This window comes from Topomyia yanbarensis, chromosome 2 (genome assembly GCF_030247195.1).
Source record: "Topomyia yanbarensis strain Yona2022 chromosome 2, ASM3024719v1, whole genome shotgun sequence".
Taxonomy (NCBI): Eukaryota; Metazoa; Arthropoda; class Insecta; order Diptera; family Culicidae; genus Topomyia; species Topomyia yanbarensis.
This window is the reverse complement of record NC_080671.1, coordinates 331,563,596-331,584,970: the sequence shown is the minus strand read 5'-3', so window position 1 is coordinate 331,584,970 and position 21,375 is coordinate 331,563,596. Positions and strand designations below refer to the sequence as shown.

Sequence of the window (21,375 nt, the reverse complement as noted above, 5' to 3'; positions counted from 1 at the left end):
ACCTGGCCGGTTCCTCGCCATAATTCGAAAGAAAATCAAACTGCAGCGAGCTTCGGTTGCTCAGTCACAACTGCGCGATTCTAAACTAAACGTAAGAGTTCGGTCGTGGAGGGATCACAACTGCATCATGTGGATGGTGCTAGTGCTAGTTGCTGTGCTGGTCAGTGCCTTGCTACTATATCGGAACTATGGCCGAGCATACGTGGTGTCGAGCCAGTATGGCGGGCCACCAGCTTGGCCGATTCTTGGTAACGGTTTGTGGTTCCTCAACAAATCGCCCGTAGGTGAGTATGGTTTCCAAACCCAAAAGATTAAAATTAAAAAACTGTGTAGTGCATGTTCAATTTGAATAAATCAGTCCAAAACTCGATCCTTATACGAAACCTGGAAAATATATATTTAAAAAAACAGAGAACATTAGATCAATTATCTTTTGTAATTTATAATTGAGATTAAATGGCTGCTATCCAATAGGCTGTCATAATTATCCTGAAAGTGCCCTTTATGGCTTTTGATTATTCTAAAGTAATCAAGTGTGATTTGAGAAATTTAAGAAATTCGAAATCTATATTTAGGTTATGAGCTATTAATAATCATAGTTGGCATTGGAGATAACTCCAGTACTATCTAGTGTCATAAAGAGGTTAGCGTGGCGCCGCATGGAAAATCAAGGATTATTCTTTGTTCAATCAATCTGTCAGTTGAATGTGCTCTTCATATGAGTCATGGTCTCTCAAAGCGTGCAAACAATTTTTCTTGAAACAAGTTTTTATGGGTTCACAACGATAAATAAAAATACGAAAAATTATCCAATTTTTCGAAATTCCAATTATTTTCAAAATTATGATTGACATTTACATTAACATTTTTGAATTTTCACCCGTTTTTTTAAAGTTAATTAATGTCTGTGGTTGTACTGAATGAAAAAAACTAGATTTTCGCACTATCCGATTAGAAATATGCACAATAATTTTGAAACTAATATCGTAGAATGGACAATTACTAAAAATAACAGAGAAAATTGATTTCACGAAGAAAATAATCATCTGCGTCATGATTGGTCTGTTCTATTACTTCGAGCAATAGAGCATTTTGCAGACACTTTGCACAGAGTCTCGTCGCTGTTGTGCTATCTTATGACAAGCGCCATTTAGCACATTTCGAGAAAAACGATTTTCAAAGATTGAGATTGAATATCTTGAAACTTATAAATGGTATAAACAATCCAAAGAAGACAATTGATGCGTCTATCTATTCTGCATTAATCTCTCAAACATTACGAAGATCGGTTGACTATGTTGTGAGTTTTTACTATGAATGTAAACAAAAGTCGCACTCACACGTGTCATAATCGTGCATGGAAAATCTTCCATAGAAAAAAATCATCACTTTTTAACTTTTATTCATATCTTTGGGCTCATATGGTCTATAAACATTCGGTGAAATGCATTTTAAAGGAAATGAAACAGGGAATATAGAAAAAATTATTATTCATGATTACAGTGTTGCCAAATATCTTTTATTTCCAGTTCAAAACTTAAACTGTGTTTTTCTCACAACTCGTATAATTTTCTTTCGAAAATGTTTATGCCATTGTGTTCCTCAGACATTTTCACATATAAAACCGTCTAAAACTTCAATATAACTTGAGCCAATCCCTAGATATAGTAATTTGAAGCAAAAAACTCACAATTTCTCATCATGTTTCTAGCTATATCTAAGTAACCTAGTAGAATTTCTAAATTCTGAAAACGCCACTTTGTAGAAATTTTTCAAACAAGTAATGTGGCATATCTAACTCAGTTTACCCCAAAATGGCGTTTGTCATAAGATAGCACAACAGCGACGGTCTAGCAAAGTGTCAAAAATTCAGCCAATAAAGCACGAAGGTGTTGTGAGGCGAAGTAAAGAGGGAAACCCATGCAAAGCTTATGGGATCTTCCGTGATGTCAGCAAATATTCAAGTTTATCCACCCCCGTGGTTAATCCGTAATAGTTCAATATTTTTGACGAATTTTTTTAAGGTTAGCTGTCTAGAGCATCACTTGATCCATGAAATGACTCAACATTTGAGCCATTTAGCTCTTCCCTTTCTTTTCGTCTCCATCGATTACATCGTCATTTAGCCCTTGTCTCAGTGAGCCGTTCAGCTGCTGATTTCATGAGCCATTTAGCTCCTGTTTTCGTGAGTCAATCACGATCTATTCGGATAGTCCCCGGCGGTGAAAGCGACGCGCCTTACTCCAACTGAGATGTCTCCGACGGACCAATTTCTACCGACGCCGCCACTAGCTCCCAGCTTTATCGAGATCTAATCGAATATTATCCGGCGGTGAAAATTTCTATTCCCGCTGAGAGTTCCCCAGCGGCGGAATTTCTCTCGGTGGTGGACCTAGCCCACTCAATGGGCCAGCCAGTTGGTGGTAAGTTCCTTCTAGCGATTCCGGGTGGAGCGTAGCTTCCGGTTCACTGTCGCCCCAACGATCCACTGCTAGCTATTCGACGTGATCTACTCGCTCTAATCCCCGGCGGTGGATCTAGCCAAGCTACCCGGTAGGGAGTCGAGGTCGGTTCGGTGATTGTGGTGATGCGAGACGTCTGGTTCACTGGCGCCCTAACATCCCAAACCCGGTTCTATATAGCGCACTACTCAACTGGTCTCCGGCGATGGACCTACTCTACACCGGCGGAGAGTTCTCCAGCGGCAGAATTCCTCCCGAGACCCCATTTGTTGTTTCACGCCAGCTTTTTAGCCGGTGGCGCTACTTTGTTGGTCCCTTCGCCACTTTCTCTGTAACTCGGAGACTTATACTTGTAACTACTCTGTTGACAGCATGCCAGATATGCTCATTGTGGCACATCACTTCGACGATATTGTCAACTGTCACATCAGGCATACCCCTCCGAACTTCTTCGAATCTAGGGCATTCGAAAACCACGTGTTCCGAGGTCTGTGCACGTTCACACACTCCAGGTAAAGGGGATGACGAAGCGTATCTAAACCTATGCAGGTACTTTCGGAAGCTTCCGTGTCCGGACAAAAACTGCGTCAAATGGAAATTCACCTATCCATGATTTCTATGCACCCAAGCAGATACATTTAGGATGGGCCAGTGGGTACACCTTTCTTTCTCCGCGTTGTCCCACTCTTGCTGCCACTTAACCAATGAGTCCGCTCGAACCAGTCTCCTCGCATTTCGTGCATTTCTCCGCTGGAAGCATCCTCCGCCAGAGTGATGCAGATGGGAAGCATCCCGGCAATGACGCATACCGCCTCCAACGATATCGTTCTGTACGCACTCGCGACACGAACTGCCATGAAGCGGAGTTCAGCGCAACAGCCCAGGTCGGTACGCCATACCTCAGTATTGAGGATGAGGCACTCGCAAGGAGACGTCTCGTGCATCATCTTTCTCTTACGATGTTCGGCATGTCCCTTGCCAAAACGCTAGTTGTCCTCGCAACTTTCTCACAGACATAGTCGACATAACTGTTGTAATTTAACCGATCGTCGACCATGAGACCTAGGTGTTTCAGCGCACGCATTGATGAAATTGAGTGTCTACTGACGCTGATCACGACATGCTGTATTTTTTGTCGGTTGCTGACCAGCACTATCTCTGTCTTGTGGTGAGCTAGTTGCACTTGACGTCGGTATCGCCGGTTACCGTCAGGACAACGTCATCTGCAAAGCCGAAGGTCCCACCTCCCATGGACAGTTCCAGTGTTAACACTCCATTGCATATATTATATATTATATTATATTATATTATATTCCAGAACGTCGGACCGAGTATGGAGCCCTGAGGTACTCCCGCAGTGATCGTAATCGACTTCTGCCCCGTGGTCGATTCATAGACCAGTACTCGTTTCTGAATGTAATTTTTCAAAATCTCTGTTACTGGTTGCAAATGGCCAGCCTTTGAAATGTCCCTAGTCCCTGGTCAAGCCACGGGAACCATCTGGCGTGGACGCTCACGGTCCCTTCTCTGGCTAGCTCGATCGTGAAAGCACGAAGGTTTTCAGAGTCAGCTCCGTTCCTAGTTTAGGATTATGACTTCGGATGATTAAAGTCACCAACTTCGCTTCACTTTAGTACATTTATTAACTTAACCTAGTGTGCGTGTGTGTACTCACCGATTCGGCCTACTTTTATCCTAAAGCTATCCGTTCCCAATGGAACGCGGTCGACACCGGTGCGAATGCGGGTACCATTGGTATTTTTTGCAGAGGGTTTTTCTCGTTGGTCCCTCCAATGAACTGGGACGGCTATACGACAGTGCGGGTGCCGTGTAATGCTGAAGGTGAATCGTGGGGCGACTACTATTTTAGATCATTTTATAATATTGCTTATTTTTAAGGAACGCATGCGCATAAATTTTATCACACTTAAATTTTTTTGCCGAAGTCAACAAATCAAAATTGCCGAGAATCAAACAGCTGACTGTTCAGCAATGGTCTCGGTAAATGGAAACTCACTTCCAAATAACTGAAATCTCGCTAATTTGATTTTACTCAGAATTGTCAAACTTTGCCGAAGGCTCAGTTTAATTTCAATTGATATTTAAGGCAAATCTAATAAGAAATTTTTTACCGAACATTCGGCTATTGATCGTCTTTCTTTAAAATCTAATACCGAGTTTCGGAATTTAAACAATAACATCGAGCACTTTTAATATCCACTGTTAGTTAATTTTTATTAAAAAATATATTTATCGCTTGCAATATTATCAACGTGGAACACATCGAAGTACGAACAATATTTGAAAAAGTTCTCCATAAAATCATCACCAATATCGACGTTGAATTGAGACCGTGATATGAAGAACTTTCCGCAGCTCTCGAGTCTCTCTCCTCCTTTAACGACGGGGTTACGCTACCTTTGCAACCATCTGTTTTTCTGGATGTCTAAAAATTAGGAAAGTATTGATGAGTTAACTTACTCAATAACTGGAGTATACGACTCATTACCGACTCCTCCTCTATTTCTAAATGATGTATAACATCGTCCATCTTTGAACTATGAATTTTTAAGAAAACTTTCAAGTACACTTTAGTCGCGCGTGAATCGAAAAAAAATATTGCGGATCCCAATGATATTGTTGTTCAGAATGACAACCGGTATGCCGTGTTACGGTATTGAGATATGCTGACCTCGGTTCTTGACAAAATTTCTGTTGCTCTCGGTATATTAGTTTCCGAATTCTCGTTAAAACACTTTAGATGACGATCGGTCGGTAAAGTCAATTATCGATTTTCGGAAATATTCAGAAAATACAGAAATGTCAGCTATTTTGAGTATTACCGACATATCTCAGCTAAATTATTTTCCGAGCTAAGAAAATGCAATTGAGAGTGTATAACTAATATTTAAGCCTAATATTTCCAATCGCTGATTTTTTTCTCTTACATGGACAGTATAGGGCAGTGATTCTCAACCTGGGGTCCGCGGACCCCTAGGGGGTCGTGAAGTCGTTGCCTGGGGTCCGCGGAGGAAAATATATTTTCTGAGCGCATATTTAAATTTGCTTGTTTCCTAACAAACTGAAAATAACATATAGATAGCATACAAAATCAATGTTTATCCGTGGGGGTCCGCAGCAACCCAGGGTGATTTCCAAGGGGTCCGTGGTGCCAAAAAGGTTGAGAACTGCTGGTATAGGGTATAGGATGCAGAACGGTAACACCGTGCATAGTTAGTCCGGGGCCCGCATTCTGTGCAGCGCTACAGCCCTAGCCACCCAGCTGGCGCTGTGAACGCGTCCTTCACGTCGATCGTAACCACGGCGCAGTAGCGATTACCCCTTCTCTTTTGCTTTAATGCTTCCTCCGCGCTCGCGATAGCTGTGCAAATGGAATCCACCGTCTACATCCCTTTCCGCAATCCAAACTGCCTTTGCGATAGTTCGTTCTCACTTTCAAAGTAGTTCGTTAGCCTGTTGAGGATGACCCTTTCCATAAGTTTCCCAAGAGTATCCAGTAAGCATGTAGACCGATAGGATGCTGGAATTCCTGATGGTTTCCCTGGTTTTAGCAGCAGCACGCAGGCATCTCTGTAGAACTATCCTGAACTCGATTACCACCAGCATTTTCACCGTTAGCATCAACGTACGGTGTAGGCGGCCGTGCAGTTGGGTCGTGATTCGGGAAAAGATGCCCCACGATAATTTTCAGTCAGTCAGTGCAAATTTCAGTTGGCGTCGTTTTACCCTTGATCCTTACCATGACGACAACATTACCCAAGGGGTTAGCGTCTACTTCTCTGCACAGCTCCATGTAGCAGCTGGACTTGCTGTGGCTTTTAGGCAAGCAGCCCGGAGGATGCTGAGCCTTTCGTTTTACCAGTACGTGGGCGCCGGTAGTTTCTTGGCTTCCTTTTCCCAAGTATTGTTACATCATATGCTCGCGCTACTGTTTTCGACAGCTCATCGGCTGGAGCAAGGCTGTCAGCACAAAGTGCCCCTCCTATAACAATTGGCGTTCGTCCGACTAACGAGTTGGTTAGTGCCTCCAGCATTGTACTCCTGATTGTACTGCTCTGGTGTCCATCTCTGGGGAGCATAGTAGCTACATACAAATACGCCGTTGACCCTGGCGATCAGAAAGCCGCCGTGTGCACTATCCAGCACCTCTTGGGCAGGAAAACCGCCCATCATGTGGATTGCAGCCATCTCTGCACTATCCACCACCCACTTACCGTTTTTGGGAGCAAAACGAATCGGCTCTACAATAATGGTAACATCTTACTTCGTTTCTGTTGTCAACTGCCACAACAGTTGCTGTGCAATATCGCAATGATTGAGATTAAGCTGTGTTATCTCCATCATCATTGACCTGCTTTCACCTTTTTATACGAAAGGCATTTGAAGCCACCGGTCGTGTTGTCGTTGCCGTCCTCAGGTTTGCAGATCGTGCATCTTGGTTGCTTCGTGGAGTCTTTAGGAACGTGCCCCTTTCCTCCGTATCTTCTGCACAGTGCAGACCCTTTCAGTTCCTCGCTTGATGTCCGAGATCCAATCTCCTTGGTAACTCGCGGCCGGTCTTCGCCAGCCTATTGGCAACGACCACCGGTTGTTGAATCGCCACCGTTTCAGTGCCTCTATACGGTTTCCAAATGCGGTTAGTCGTCGGTACATCTAAACTGCACTGCTCGTACAGTGCACCGCTCAGTTCTTTTACGGTCGTTATCTCTTCTAGACCATGTTACACATAGAGATTCTACCGATGAAATTCCGAAACATTTCTTGAAGTGCATCCTCCACGATCAAAATAAAAACGCTGCCAGCTCCAATATGGTACAAATTTATCGTCTTCTCGCATGGAATCAGAAACAATATATTGATCTCGCTCTCGCATCGCTATGGACATTCTCTTCTACAAAGCCTCGCACATACAATAGAAGCGGTCAGATCAAAACGTGGTGTGTGGTGGATGGTGTGTGCCAGTAAAAAGGTCTCGATAAAAAGTACTTTCGCGGGAGAATATTCATCCTCAGCAAATTAAACATACCACTGAAGCCTCATACGGCCTAGATGCAACTTGCCGCGTGCTGATCGAGCGCCAAAGAATTGATGGTGATAATACACGGCATATCTAGCGATCATCCCGTTGAGTTCATCCTGCATGTCCTGCTGACCCTTGTGATCCGCCTTAGAACTGAAACATCATGCGATACGGCAGCAATATTCACTTAGGTGTCGCTCAGCTCAACCTCTCAAGGTCAAGCCGAATCGTGATAAATTCCAAGCAATACCATCGAATATCTGATAGGTTAAAGAGAAGCAATAGTTACGAAAAATCATCAAAAGCCCTTCATCAGAGGGCTTTTTATTTACAGTCCAGACTCCTCATCCTTATCCATGCGACAACGATCCCGCATCAGTAAAATCGAGCTAGCGGAGCGAGTACTAAACCGGACGGGCCATCACCACTCACTTTCTTCCACCAAATCATTCGTTCTGGCTCAAGCGACAAGGCCGAGACGACCACGTTCGTGTGCGAGGCTTCTCACAGCAAGCAAGCACTACGAATGCGACTCAATCTGCATTAAGCTGGAACGTGACAGACCGCAGTGCATTCGTGACGATGCACGGTGCGAGAGTTGACAAGATGGAGTGACAAGCAGTGTATCCGGTGTTCTCTGCAGCTTAACACTCCTTGCAACCAAAACCGAGCAAAGCAGCCAGGCTCCGATGTTGGTCCGGTGATTCCGGTGGAGCAAGCCGTTCGGTTCGATGGTGCCCCGACGACCCCCTAATTGGTGGTGCCCCGATGACCCAGAACTGGTGGTGTCTCATCGCGATCCACACAATCTATTTCCCGACAGTGAATCTTGCTTACGCCGACAGAGTGTTCCCCGGCAGAAGAAGTTCTCCCGAGACCGATTCTTTCGCTGTATTTCTCTCGTACCTACCGGTAGGGTGCCGTGGTTAATTCGGCGATTGCGGGTGGAGTGTGGCGTCTGGTTTGCTGGCGCCTCGACGACCCAAACCCGGTGCTCTGTTGCGGTCTGCTCGACTAATCCCCAGTGGTAGATCTAGCTCACTCCGGCAAAGAGTTTGCCGGCGGAAATTGTTCTCCTGAAACCGTTGCTTACTGTTCATCATGCAATTTCCGTTGTAAGGCAGTCATCATCTGCGTCACCATTCTGTTGAGCAAGTTCCACGTGGTTACATCGCTTATCATTTTGTGGGCAACATTATGCGGGGTGATATCCGGTCCTTCCGCATCTCCCTGCATATCGTTTCGAACCTCGGGCATTCAAAGACCACGTGCTCCGGTATCTCCTCGATGTTCTCACACTCCGGGCACAACAGTGACATTGCGTGCCCGATCTGATGAAAATGCTTTCTGATACTGCCGTGGCCCGGCAGGAGTTGTGTCAAGTGGAAGTTCACCTCTACGTCTACGTGCATTCTATTGACCCACGTCGACAGGTTTGGGATAAGCCGGTAGGCCTACCTTCCTTTCTCTGTATTGTCCCATCCCTGCTACCACCTCGCCGTCGAATCCATTCTCACTATCTTCCTCACGTTTCTGGTGTTTCTCCGATTGTAGCACTCGATATCCTCCGCCAGGGTGATGCAGATGGGGATCATCCCTGCGATATCGCACACTGCTTCCGACGTTATTGGTCTGTACGCGATCACGACTCGTACGGCCATCAGTCGAAACGTCCTCTACAGTTTTTCGCGGTGCGGCTTGGTTTTCAGCGTTGCACCCCAGGTCGGAACCCCACAGTATCGATGACGAAGTCTTAGCTAGCAGATATTTGGCCTGATCCTTGCTATCCCGTTCGTAGGTTTCGTCGACCTTTCGCAGGCGTAGTCGATGTGATTGATAAAACTCTACTGGCCATCGATTAGTTTTGCGAGTTTTCTGAGTGTTGATACACTTAGACATTCAGGCCTATACAATTCCAGATCGCCCGACAACTGCCCAGGCTTTAGCAGTATCAACAGCTTCTGTACCTTCCACATTTCGGAGAAGTTGCCTTCATTTAAACATGTCCGGATACTATGATCACAGCTTTATGCGCCACGTTTGCTATTCACTCTGGACCTGGGGCTGGACGCCGTCTACTGTGTGGCGTCACATGCCGTCACAATTTTTCTCGCTGTCCGACCGAAGTGTCTCAACGAAGGGGTCTTCCACTTTCGCTCGCCGGTGGTCCTTCTCCGCGCTGCAGCAAGGCCTTGACCGATGTGGTAACGAATCGGCTGGTGGTCGCTACTGGTATACTTCTCTCACACTCTCTAATCCATGTTCGCCGTCAATGAAGGACTACAGAATATGACGTCGATGATAGACTCCCTCCCGTCTCTCCAAAATGTGCTAACGGAACCTGCATTGCACAGTCGTACTTATAACTTCACTAGAGCTTCCTGCAGTATACATCTTCTTATGTTGGTTACTCTACTACTCATTTCAGAGCCCAGGCATTGAAGTTACCATCAATGCCTCTACCGGTATTCGACCGACCAACTGCTCGGTTAACTGAACTATACCACTATTCGCTTTACGGATTCCGTTGATTTTGGCTCTCACATGATCCATAACATGGCTCGGCCTTTCCTCCATTTAGTTCCCATCATTCCTCTTGTTTTGCGTTATTCTTTCCAGCTATTACATTATATAGATCCTCTGCGTACTTGATACATTTAGCCACGAACTCCGCTCGGATATTATGCAGCGGTGAGTTACCACAAGCATTTCTGTGAGCCGTTTAGCTCCCGTTTTCATGGGCCATTTAATCCCTAGCTTTGTCGCGATCTAGGCGTTAAGCTCATCTTAATCCGACTGTGAGTTTCCCGACAGCGGAATTTCTCCAAAAAACTAATATTTTCGAGTTTCCTGGCGGCGGAATTTCTCTCGGTACCGATGGCCGTTTCGTGAACCAATTAGTTCCTAGTTTTGTCATGATGAAAGTGACTTAGTGAAGCTTAGAACATTCCATTTAAAATATTAGGCACATTTTTGTTACCAAGCTATTACGCCGCTACATAAAACTGTTTTCCCAGGAGGCGCCGGTCCAGCTTATATAGCTGGCTATTGTTTAACTCTTACTGTGCGAACAAAAGACTGAAGAATGTGGCCTTGAGAAGGATAGCAAAGCGTACAATCACACACTGCACGGAGATTTAAACACACCTGAAATGTCTGAGAATTACGGTACGAATGAGTTTCAAGTTGCGCTGCGAAGCAAATGATTCTGCTTGAATAATTGTTTTGAACATAATCATTACCACATGACGTAGGTGGTGAAACTGCACAGCTTTAATATCTGCTACGTTGAGCTTTATGTTTACCTTCAACAATTACTTCACTTCACGAATCGGTGGTCTTACTGGACACTTCGAAAAGTCAACAGCAGCACAGGGAGATAAAGTAGCTATACATCGTCACTGAATAAAACTACGTACACTATTAATAACTCAGCCGAACTAATTTCACTTCCATTTCAGATTTCGTGAAAATAGTTAACGATCTCGTCGCTGTATACGGAGATACCTTCCGTTTCTGGCAAGGACCGCAGTTCACACTTTATGTGGCCAATCCCACTCTAATTGAGGTAAGCTAATCAAAAAACAATCCCACCTCTATGCAAATGGGAACCATCTTGCAGGGTATCCTGACCAATCGCCACCTGACGGACAAGTCCAGCGAGTACGGCTACCTTTCCAACTGGCTGGGTGATGGACTGCTACTAAGCAAACGTCATAAATGGCATTCCCGACGGAAGGCTATCACTCCGGCCTTTCATTTCAAAATTTTAGAACAGTTCGTAGAAGTGTTTGACAGAAATTCGACTGTGCTCGTCGACGTATTGGATCGGTACGCCGATAGTGGTACTACTTTCGATGTATTTCCGTTCATATTGCTCTACGCGTTGGATGTAATTTGCGGTATCTAGCTTGATATGCTTTGTTGCTGTTTATTGATACTTTTGATTTTAGAATCGGCAATGGGAACCTCTGTGAAAGCCCTCCAAAATGCTGATTCCGAATACGTGCTAGCAGTCAAAGAAGCAGCCAACATCTCCATCAGACGCATGTTCGATTTTGTTCGTCGAACGTCGTTTTTCTATCTCACCCCGAGCTACCTGCGATTGAGAAAAATGTTGAAAATCCTCCACGGTTACACCGACAATGTTATTATTTCCCGACGGAAGCAATTGATGCATCACAGTAAAATGGAAGTTTCCAGGTTGGAGTCCAACGAATCTATTGATTTGGGAGTGAAAACGCGGGTGGCTTTCCTAGATCTTCTACTTCAAACTCGAATCGATGGGAAGCCTTTGACCGATCTGGAAATTAGAGAGGAGGTGGACACTTTTATGTTCGAGGGCCACGATACTACGACATCCGCGGTATCTTTCACCATATACAACCTGGCCAAGTATCCAGCTGTCCAGCAGAAAGCTTACGATGAAGTGATAGCCGTAATTGGAGATGATCCAACAAAAGAGATCGAACTTTCCCATCTGCAAGATCTCAGCTACTTAGAGATGACAATCAAAGAAACGCTTCGACTTTATCCATCCGTTCCGCTCATCGGTCGACGATGCATCGAGGAGGTTACCATCGAAGGTAGAACGATTCCGGCTGGAGCTAACATTATCATCGGAATTCACACCATGGGTCGAGACCCGAACTATTTTGAAAACCCACTACAATTTATTCCGGAACGGTTCGGAGGTGAAATGTCGTTGGAAAAGTTTAACCCGTACAAATTTATTCCATTCAGTGCGGGACCCAGAAATTGTATCGGTAAGTACGCAAACTTATCCTGACAAAATTGTCATAAATTCGCAAGCTGTGCCATTCAGTGCAATAAATAGTGATGACAGCTAAAAGTTTGTATAAAAAACCTAGTAATGAGAACTGGTCGGAATTAACGAGATACTGTTACCTTCAACGCGGTTGAACCTTCAACCTGAAATGGTCTTACCGTACAGTACTCCAATATTAATTTACAGGTTCCGCATGTAACACATATTGGTGGAGGGACACGTGATAAAGTGTGGGGATGGGAGACTTTTATAGGCCCAACTCTCAACCGCGACAGTACTCGTTGTTCTCTTCAGCTGGTCTGGTCTGTCCAGCGGTCGAGCGAACCTTTGATGCGCTGGAGGTGTGCGGTATTGATGCGCCAATCACAAATGAGACTTTCGGCGATCCTTAAATTCAACTCACCTAATACAACAGCGGCTGGGACAAGTCTGGTGAGATGTCTGTGGGCGTGTCTCTCTCTCTGACCGCCCAGTTGCCAACGCTTTCCTTGCCGTCGATGCTGCAGTACTGGAGACCCAGTGGATTGTTGTGAGGTGGTCATACTCGACCTCGCTAGCCTGGATGAAGGTGTGATGGGATTTTCCCGACTCAACGGCGGAAACGACTGATAGAGATTCCGACAGCAAGACGACGGGTGTTTCTTCCGATTTCTGGACCAAGGCGAGTGCGATAACTGACGCCGCAGCTGAGAAAACCGTGCATGGTGCCGGTAGGCGGAAGGAGAGTCCTTCCCTTTTTCCGCTTACTCCTAGACCGACCTCATCACCAATCTCGGAGCCGTCGGTACAAATCCGCGATTGATTACTATACGTGGTGGCCATGAGACGGTTGTGTTTGGATCTGGCTTCAATACCAGCAGCGCCGGCCCTCAGTTCCGTAGGCAGACCTGTGTCAAGGCAGGCGTGCTAGCTTCGGTCGCGAACTCGATGTGTATTCCCGATGGATCTCGTTATCTGTCTGTAGCAGTAAGCAGTCCTCTCCGGCTTTACGTTCGAAAAAATCCCAATGCTTCTCTAGCGATGGTCAGTACAGCCACCTAGCGAAGGGGGGAGTCCCGGTTTACATGCAAGTCGCCTCAGTAGACGTGCTGGGTAGCAGTCCAGAGGCAGCGCGAATTGCTCCGTGGTATAGCGTGCTTAAAATGTTGATGAGCCCTTCCATGTTACATGACGTCAGTTCAACCCCGTAGAATATCTTGCTGTAGACTAAGGCCTGAATAATGTTCAATGCAGTGTGACGATTGCAGCGTTTGTGCCGTGAGCTGATTGTTTTGGTTAGTCGCAACCGGCTCTGGCAGTAGGTTACGTTTGATACGTTGGGAGAATGGCGAGGAAGTGAGCCGACGGTCCACGGTTATCCCCAAAATCTTTGGTTCCTTACAGTAGGGAACGACCGCCCCGTCCAGCAGGATTGGCCCTGTTGCAATATCGTTTGTGTTGCAGTAGTGTGTAATCACGGTTTTAGCAACTGCTATGTTAAAACCGACTGAAACCGCACTTCGGCTCACCTCGCTAAAGGCTAGACGCAAAATATATCCCTACTGACAGGCTAGCGAACAAAGTGTTCGTGGCAACCAGGAACTATGCTACAGCGATAACGGAGCCCTGGAGGACGCGGAAAGGCATCGGATTGGGTACCCCCGATTCCTACGCGGAATGTACGCTCGGACTGGTAGTCGCTTAGGATGCGCCCCATATGTCCGGTTATCCCCCAATTGGCCAGCTGTTGCAGTACTCCGTGACGCCACACGGTATTATATGCCTTCGTAACGTTGAATATCGCGATATCGGCGTGCAGGTTACAAATTGGCGTACCACCTCTCCGAAGCTGGCGAGGTAGGCACCGGTTCTTGCCCCACGTCGTAATGCGAACTAACGATGATCCAGATGACAACTAGGGCTTCCATCCATGAAGTGGGAATCGGTTCACCGCTCCAGATGTAGTTAATGCTGTCCAAAATCGCCCGCTTGGTAACCGGCGGGGAATGTCGAAGTAGAGAATAACCAACGTCGTCCAATCCGGCAGATTTGCCGTGAATCGATTGTACTGCCGTACATAGTTCGCTTCCGGAGAAAGGCTGGCTGTATACTTGACCTGATTCCGGTTCAAAACTAAATCCCTTTGCTTGATTCGCAGAAACGCAGCTGGGAGGGCGGTGTCTGCGGCCAGGGATTTGATACCGAATGGCCGTGCACCCGTTAACGGCGATGGCGTAGCCATTGTGCCGCCGCTTTCCGCTTACTCTCCGCCAGACCTCTGAAGTCGAGAAGTCTGGAGATATACCTTCCAAAAATCTAGTCCAGCTGGTGTTTTTTGTCTCCTCTATCGTTTTCTTGAATTTTGTGAAGTCATCAGCTCGCTGGTTTCAGTTTGAGTCGTCCATAGAAGTCTTCTTCAGTACCCGCAGCGCAGTTCGGCGTGCTCTAATGGCTCTCTCGACATCTCGACACCACCAGTGCACTGCCTTTCGGGAAGGGTTATCACTTTGCCTGGTAATGCAGGAAACAGCAGCCCGATGGAAGATTTTGGTGAGTTCGTCCGGAGTGTATGACTCGTCCCGATTTGTAAGCTCGTCGACGATTTCTTCGTAGCGGGACTAGTCTACCCGGTCGTAGAACCACCGCCTTCGGCGATTTGTTACAGGTGGCATCTGGGCGTACGTAATTTGGATAGGAAAGTGGTCAATGTTGCATTGGTCGGCAAGAACGGTCCCCCCCACAACATCCTGCCAGTCTTTTGAGCAAATAGTGACGTCTATGACGGATTTCGTCTATCCGCGGATAAATGTTGAACTGCAATCGTTGAGAACGATGGCGTCGTTGTTTTAAACTACTCCCGCGATGTCGTTTCCTGTCCAATTGCACAGACGTGAACCCCACATCATATGGTGCCCATAACGATGAATGGGGTCTCAACTTGGTCTATCACCCGCTGAAGTTTGCAACCCACATTCCGAGTTCCGCCGGGAATATACAGCGATATAGCGGTGCACTAACCCGAATGGTTAGAACTACCCTCCTGTAGATGTTGTCCCTGTTGGCGGCATCCCACGAATACCGGTGTCCAAATAGCGATGCCGATGCCGTTCATATGATCTCGGATATGTGTCTCCTGTAATGCCAGACAGATGGGCTGAGTTTTAGCAATGGTCCGTTGCAGGACGCCAAGGCATCCTCCCTGGCCATTTGTGTTCAACTGGATGGCCAGTGTCGTTGTTTTGATGTCAGAGACGGTAGACTGGAGGCTAGACGAGAGCTGGTCCATGTCCACTGCACCATCTTCTCTTCTGAGTTCGATTCCGCAAGACTTCTTGGTGGATCGGATATGTGTTTTCGTGGCCTTCGACGACATTGTTGGTAGTACCTGCGAGGGATATACAAACAGCAGATAGTACCAGACTGATTGCATCGCGCGAGCTTACCCGGGAAGAGGCCGGGTCTCCCGCACCAGCTGTCGGCTGGGTGCATCACAGCTAGACGAGAATTCCCTGGACGGGACCAGTACAGAAAAGCAGGCGCTCGTGTTTAGGCCATTCACATTTTTATTCGAGCCGGTAGGGTCTTCGGCTATGTTACCGTTGCCCTCGTATTGGCAGGGATTAGTTTGCCACTGCTGCTGGGTGGTAGACTCTTTGCTGGGGGCTTCTGGGCTGCAAACCTTCCTGGCCGTGGTACCTGTGGGCGAAAATTTGCCGGCGGATGAATTTCGATCGGGTTTGGGTTTACAGGTACTTACCTGGGTGGTGTCCAGGCCTCCCGGACCAGCAGCCGCCGGGGGAGCATCGCTGCAATCGTAACGTCCTTGATCAGCGCAGGCACGGGGAAGTGGGTGTCTCGATTGATAGTCATCAATCAATGGATTCCTGGATGGTGTAAAACGTACAGGGTGCCAAGTAGGGTTCGCAGTACCGACCCTTTTTGGCGAGAACCGGTACTACGGTACTGAAGCCCTCAGTACCGGTAGTACCGGTAAAGTACCGGTACTCGAATATTTTTTTTTAAATTCGAAAGAAGCTTCAAAGTTAAATTGAATGCTCAAACTGATGACATTATTCTCAGATGAATGATTTGTGCTGATCAAGAAAACATGTTTATTGTTTTTAATTGCTTCGGAATGGCAAGACTTATTTCACAGAAGATATTTTTCATATATGGCACCTTCTTTTATTTCGAAATCTAGGCCACTTTGAAATCAATAACTGCTAAGTGGTGCGACTTTCGTCGATTTGAACAGATGGTAAATGTATGAAACCCTATTAACAACAGTAAATCAAAGCGAGAATGGCAGTAAATCCGAGCAGGTTAATCGCATTTTCTCTCTTGCTTTTCTGAAAATTGGTTCCGACCTTTATGTCGTTTGTCTACTATTCTCTAATGCATATCAAGGCTGCTTACTTTCCTGTAAACTATGGAGTTTTGCTGAATTTTCCGATCACCAATAATTACAAATCGCCCCATTTGGAGCAGTTCACCAAGTTTAAAACTGTTAGCTACTAAATCGCTGTTCGTTCTTTTATAGATAAAGGTTTAAGAGCAAACAAAATACAGACATGACTTAGACCATAGTCTTATTACGCGCCCCCGGGAAATAATGGAAACCAATCAGAATGTCGCTAATAAAATTTCAACTTCTAGAATTATTATGATGATGGCCCCACCTCATTCCTAGACAAAGGTGTTATCCCAACATTTATTTATTTAGAAGGCAAATTAATATAATTAAACGTTAACTTACAGACCGATATTTTGAAACAGATCCCCCTGCAGAGTTAACATATTTGTCATAAAAAATTGTATAGTACCGAAAATACCGGTACTGGGTTTTGTTCAGTACCGGTATTACGGTACCAAAAATGGGTCGGTATTCCCGGGATTTTCGGTACCGGTATTACCGGTACCACAACCCTAGTGCCAAGAGCAACCGGGCTGAGGTCTCGTCGTACTTGTTGCTGTTGATGAGTAGAAGTTTCCCGACTGAAAGTTCCTCCCGGTGGTCTAAAGGGCGCGGGGGTATCGGGAGACCAGAACCGGTTCTGGTTGCAGTGGAATTGTTTGCTTGTTTTTTTCCTGATTCTGGTGTCGTTTTGGAGATCAGGTGGGGCCCAGCATGATGCGGGACACTGCGTGGTTCCCGTCATTTGGCATTGCTGTGTTTGTGGATTTTCTGGATTTCTGTCTAGTTGGCCTGTGGTGAATGCGTAAAATGAATGCTAATGGGGATGTTATAGGTACTTTACTGTTGGAGCTCCAATGGTCCTGTGTCAACAGCCGCCGGGGTGCATCGGACGTATCCGAAACTTCGCCGGTCAGGGTTGACGCAGGCGGGATTTGTTTTATGTTGCTGTTAAATTCGTTGATTTTTATTGGCATCCCTAGCTGCTATAGGCGTTGTGGAGCTAGTCGTACATTACGTAGTACACTTGGGGCGTGAAGTTTTGTGTTGTTTCGATGTCTGAGATGTTTAAATGTCCGGGTAACGAAGAGCTGTTGTTGCGGATATTCGCTCGGGTTCTCCGTTGTGTTTTCGGTGGTACTGGCTCTGTTTTGCTTCTGATACGGCTTCGAGATTTATCCCCGTCACCTACTCGACTACGGTTTCTTTTCGACTTTCGTTCGTCACGAAATCTGGGGTCTCACTGTTGTTTCGCGGCTACTAGGTCACATTCGGTCGATATCGTGGTGATGGTGCTCAGTATAGTGGCGTCGTCCTGGTCTGTTATCGCTGTAGTGTTAGCTGTGCTAGTTTCCTACGTTATCTCGTTGAGTTGTTGCTTGATAATTCTGAGCTGGCGAACGGCCTCCGCCAGGTGGTTTTTAGGTGTAACATCTCATCGTCCCAGCCATCTTCTTTTGGCGGATTGTTCGTCTTGCCCTGTAGCTTAATGGGCTTCGCCTTCAGTAGAGCGATAATGGAATCTTTCGCGTCGTTTTTCGATCCCGTACCTTTTTAAGTTTGTTCGGAGGAACTTGGTCCTCTGCGCTTCTGTATTATTACAGCTCTTGTTTCGGGGGAAAGATAAACCTTCTCAACTTTCGCTTTGATGATGTCCTCCACTTTCTTGCATTTAGGGCACTTTTTTGCTTTAGTTGAGTGCTCGCCGCTGCAGTTTATGCACTTCGGGACGTTGGTACATGGGTTACGTTGATCCGATGGGTGGTTCGGTCGGCAGTTCAGGCGAGTTTCCTGGTTGGACCACACCCTAGTACCATGCCTAAATTGTCCACAGCGGTAGCACAGCATGGGGGACGGGTAGTAGGGCCGGATACTAGTGTGTATCAGTCTGAGGTAAATGTATTCGAGGAGGGCTGAATCCCGAAACGTTGTCACTGCCAAAGGAGAATTGCTCACTACTCCATTGTGCAGTTTGGCGATCCAACGCACTGTTATGACTCCTTGATCTTGCAGCTCGTTAAGAACTTCTTCGTAGCTCATATCTTTGGTATCAATATCGTAAAAGGCATCATGAATGATGTTGAGTGTGAGATGAGAAATCACCTCAATCTTTTTCTCGTCGATAACTTCATTCAAACTCTGCAGAGTATTATATGCCTTTTTCGAAGTCATCCATAAGGCGTACCGGGTTCCTCTATCTCTTTTGTGGCCGAAACCATCCTTGTCGGATCGCATCCTAACACACGTTGTAGCGATTTCAAAATCGCGAACGGGTTATCGTCAATCGGGCATCGAACTGACCATCTAATGCTATTGCTCTCAGTCTGCTGTTCGATGATATCGCCAGAGCTTAAGTACCCTGGCAAAGTCCGACTCAAAGATGGGTATTTAAACGCGGGGCTGTAGTGATGTAGTTTTATAACCTCGTAACGATTAATCATTTGAAAAGTTTGTTTCCAGAAGGGTTTAATAGTTTTTTTTCTATACACAGGGCCTGGAAGTGCTGTCTATAAAAAGAACATGAACATTATATATATTTCTAGCATTTGGTGTTAATTTCCTTAAATTGGATCTTGGAAAGTAAGATTTTAGACCATATTATATCCAATCGATTCAATGTGGTATAATCATTGGTTGATTTGAGTAAGAAAATGTGTTTTTCTGCTTTTGGGAGAAATTTTAACTAAATCATCATTAACACCAACATTCTTCCATTACAGGACAAAAATTCGCTATCAACGAAATGAAGAGCGTGATATCGAAACTTTTGCGATACTACGAATTTAGCCTGCCGGCAAACAGCGACGTACCCTTACTGGCATCTGAACTGATTCTGAAACCTCACCACGGAATCCCGTTGCAGATCCGACGCAGAGAGAACAAACGAATGTAGAATTAGCTTTCAACAAATACGACGAATATTTCAATCCCGGTGTGATTGAATATGGTTAACTAAAAACAGCTAATAAAATAAACCAGTTCTTGGTTGTAGGATGGAAAGGATATTTTAGTGCCGAGAGCAAATATTAATGCCATATTTTTAATACAAAAAATTTAGTTGTTACTTCGCTCACCATTCAAATATCTACTGATCCAGCATATATAATAAATTCACAAGATATTAACGGTAAAAATTTCCAATCGCCCTTAAAAACTTGAATAAACAAATGATGAATGTGTCTCAGCAGTAAAATTCGATTGCCGATAGCTTCAGGTCAATTAATATTAGACCCAGTATTCGCGAGACGGACCAATTACTGAATGTGAAAAATTTAAACCTTGGTGGCATACAGAAGTCGTCTTTATTCAGTTCCATCATATCAAGCATACGATACTCCAATATTGCAAAGCAACCCAAACATGATAACGTTTGGATCAAGTTCTTCCTGTATATAGACGATGATAAAAGCGAGGAACGATAACACGATCTTTCACTGCGTACTTTCGCCATGACCATTACATTACCCACTTGTGCTATTGAGATATCTATATAGGTTGAAGTTTCAGCTGAGATTTTCGAGGCTATCTCAGTTCAAACTTCAACCATCTGGGCATCTTTGAAAAAAGCATGAAAATCATTTGGGACATTGCTAGAATTTCACTATCTGATTTTCATGAAGATTGTTCCATTTTTGTGCTTTTTTATTTTCAAAGATGGCCGCTTTACGAGGCTTTCTCACTTGAACCTTAAATATGCTCCTCTGAGATCTCGCATTTTTACACTGCCACTCTTCAGACCAGTTGCCACCAAAATGCATGTGTATACGATTTATTTTCTTCCAAAATCAAACGTCAAAAAGGCTCAATATAAATCCAGCTTGAAAAGTCCATAAAAATCGAAGGATGAATAGTGTGATGTACGTCACCATTACCCTAGTTGTCCTAGTTATGTGAGGCCACCCTATTGAGTTAACAAAACTAAAATTCTTGAACCAACCAACCATTCTTTAGGAGCACTGCTAGATTTTCTCAATGGAATGAAATGTTATCAATTTTTTTTTGCTTTTCTCTCCGCGTGTCTCTCCCTCTGGGGATCACAATATTACCCCTACCAAATTAATCTAAATTCATGAAAAATGAACGTTTGAAGCAGAAAAGCCGGTTTCATTGGGTGCGACCAATGTAGGCAGGCTCGGATGATAATCGATGGTTAGACCTGTCCGCACATTACCCTGCATATGGTCGTCTATTTCTGTGCGTACTTACTCTTTTCGCTTGCACAGATCAATCAGTACAATACATCCGCACTTCTCCTGCTACCAAAGTCAGTTACGATAATGTAAGTTGCTTTCAAGTAGGGTAAAAAAGGTATTTTAGCCCACTTTAGGAAGTCGATTCGTAATTTTGCGAAACAAATACGGTTGGATTGTTAAGTTTGGCATAACTTCAAATGTAAAACATGAAGCTGCATCTTCTTGCTAATACAGACCACTCAACAGTATAAAATATACAAGACATTCATAATAAAATAAAATTTACCATTGCAGGTTTATTTTTTATTTCCGCCACCCAAATTCCATTTTGGCCCATGTCGGAAATATATTCTGGCCAGTGTAATAATATAGCATACATATTTTCGCCAACATGTTTTTGGTTAAGGTAAATTCCATTTGTTTTGGAATAAACATGTCTCATTAGGGTTTAAATGACATTAAAATCCGTAGAAACCCATGTAAAATTAACAAACCGT

At 45.1% G+C, this 21,375-nt stretch overlaps 1 protein-coding gene across 2 annotated transcripts; it reads left to right on the top strand.

The window, feature by feature from the left end:
• The first annotated feature begins 60 nt into the window (after nt 1-60).
• On the top strand, nt 61-21,133 carry LOC131683929 (cytochrome P450 4d1-like). Of its 2 annotated transcripts, none has more exons than XM_058966340.1 (5): nt 61-284; nt 10,965-11,071; nt 11,126-11,405; nt 11,457-12,269; nt 19,406-21,133. In XM_058966340.1, the coding sequence occupies exons 1-5, from the start codon at nt 128-130 to the stop codon at nt 19,576-19,578; spliced, it is 1,530 nt and encodes a 509-aa protein (XP_058822323.1). In that variant the 5' UTR covers nt 61-127; the 3' UTR covers nt 19,579-21,133. The 2 variants fall into 2 exon arrangements, with proteins under 2 accessions (XP_058822323.1, XP_058822324.1); XM_058966341.1 differs by lacking the exon at nt 19,406-21,133 and adding an exon at nt 19,177-19,302.
• The last annotated feature ends 242 nt before the right edge of the window (nt 21,134-21,375 follow it).

Bases quoted from the DNA above. Each gene is read 5' to 3' on its own strand.
- LOC131683929 (XM_058966340.1), top strand. From the start codon at position 128: ATGTGGATGGTGCTAGTGCTAGTTGCTGTGCTGGTCAGTGCCTTGCTA. The intron at 11,406-11,456 runs GTATCTAGCTTG...TTTTGATTTTAG, and splicing joins CGCGTTGGATGTAATTTGCG to AATCGGCAATGGGAACCTCT. The intron at 12,270-19,405 runs GTAAGTACGCAA...CTTCCATTACAG, and splicing joins GGGACCCAGAAATTGTATCG to GACAAAAATTCGCTATCAAC.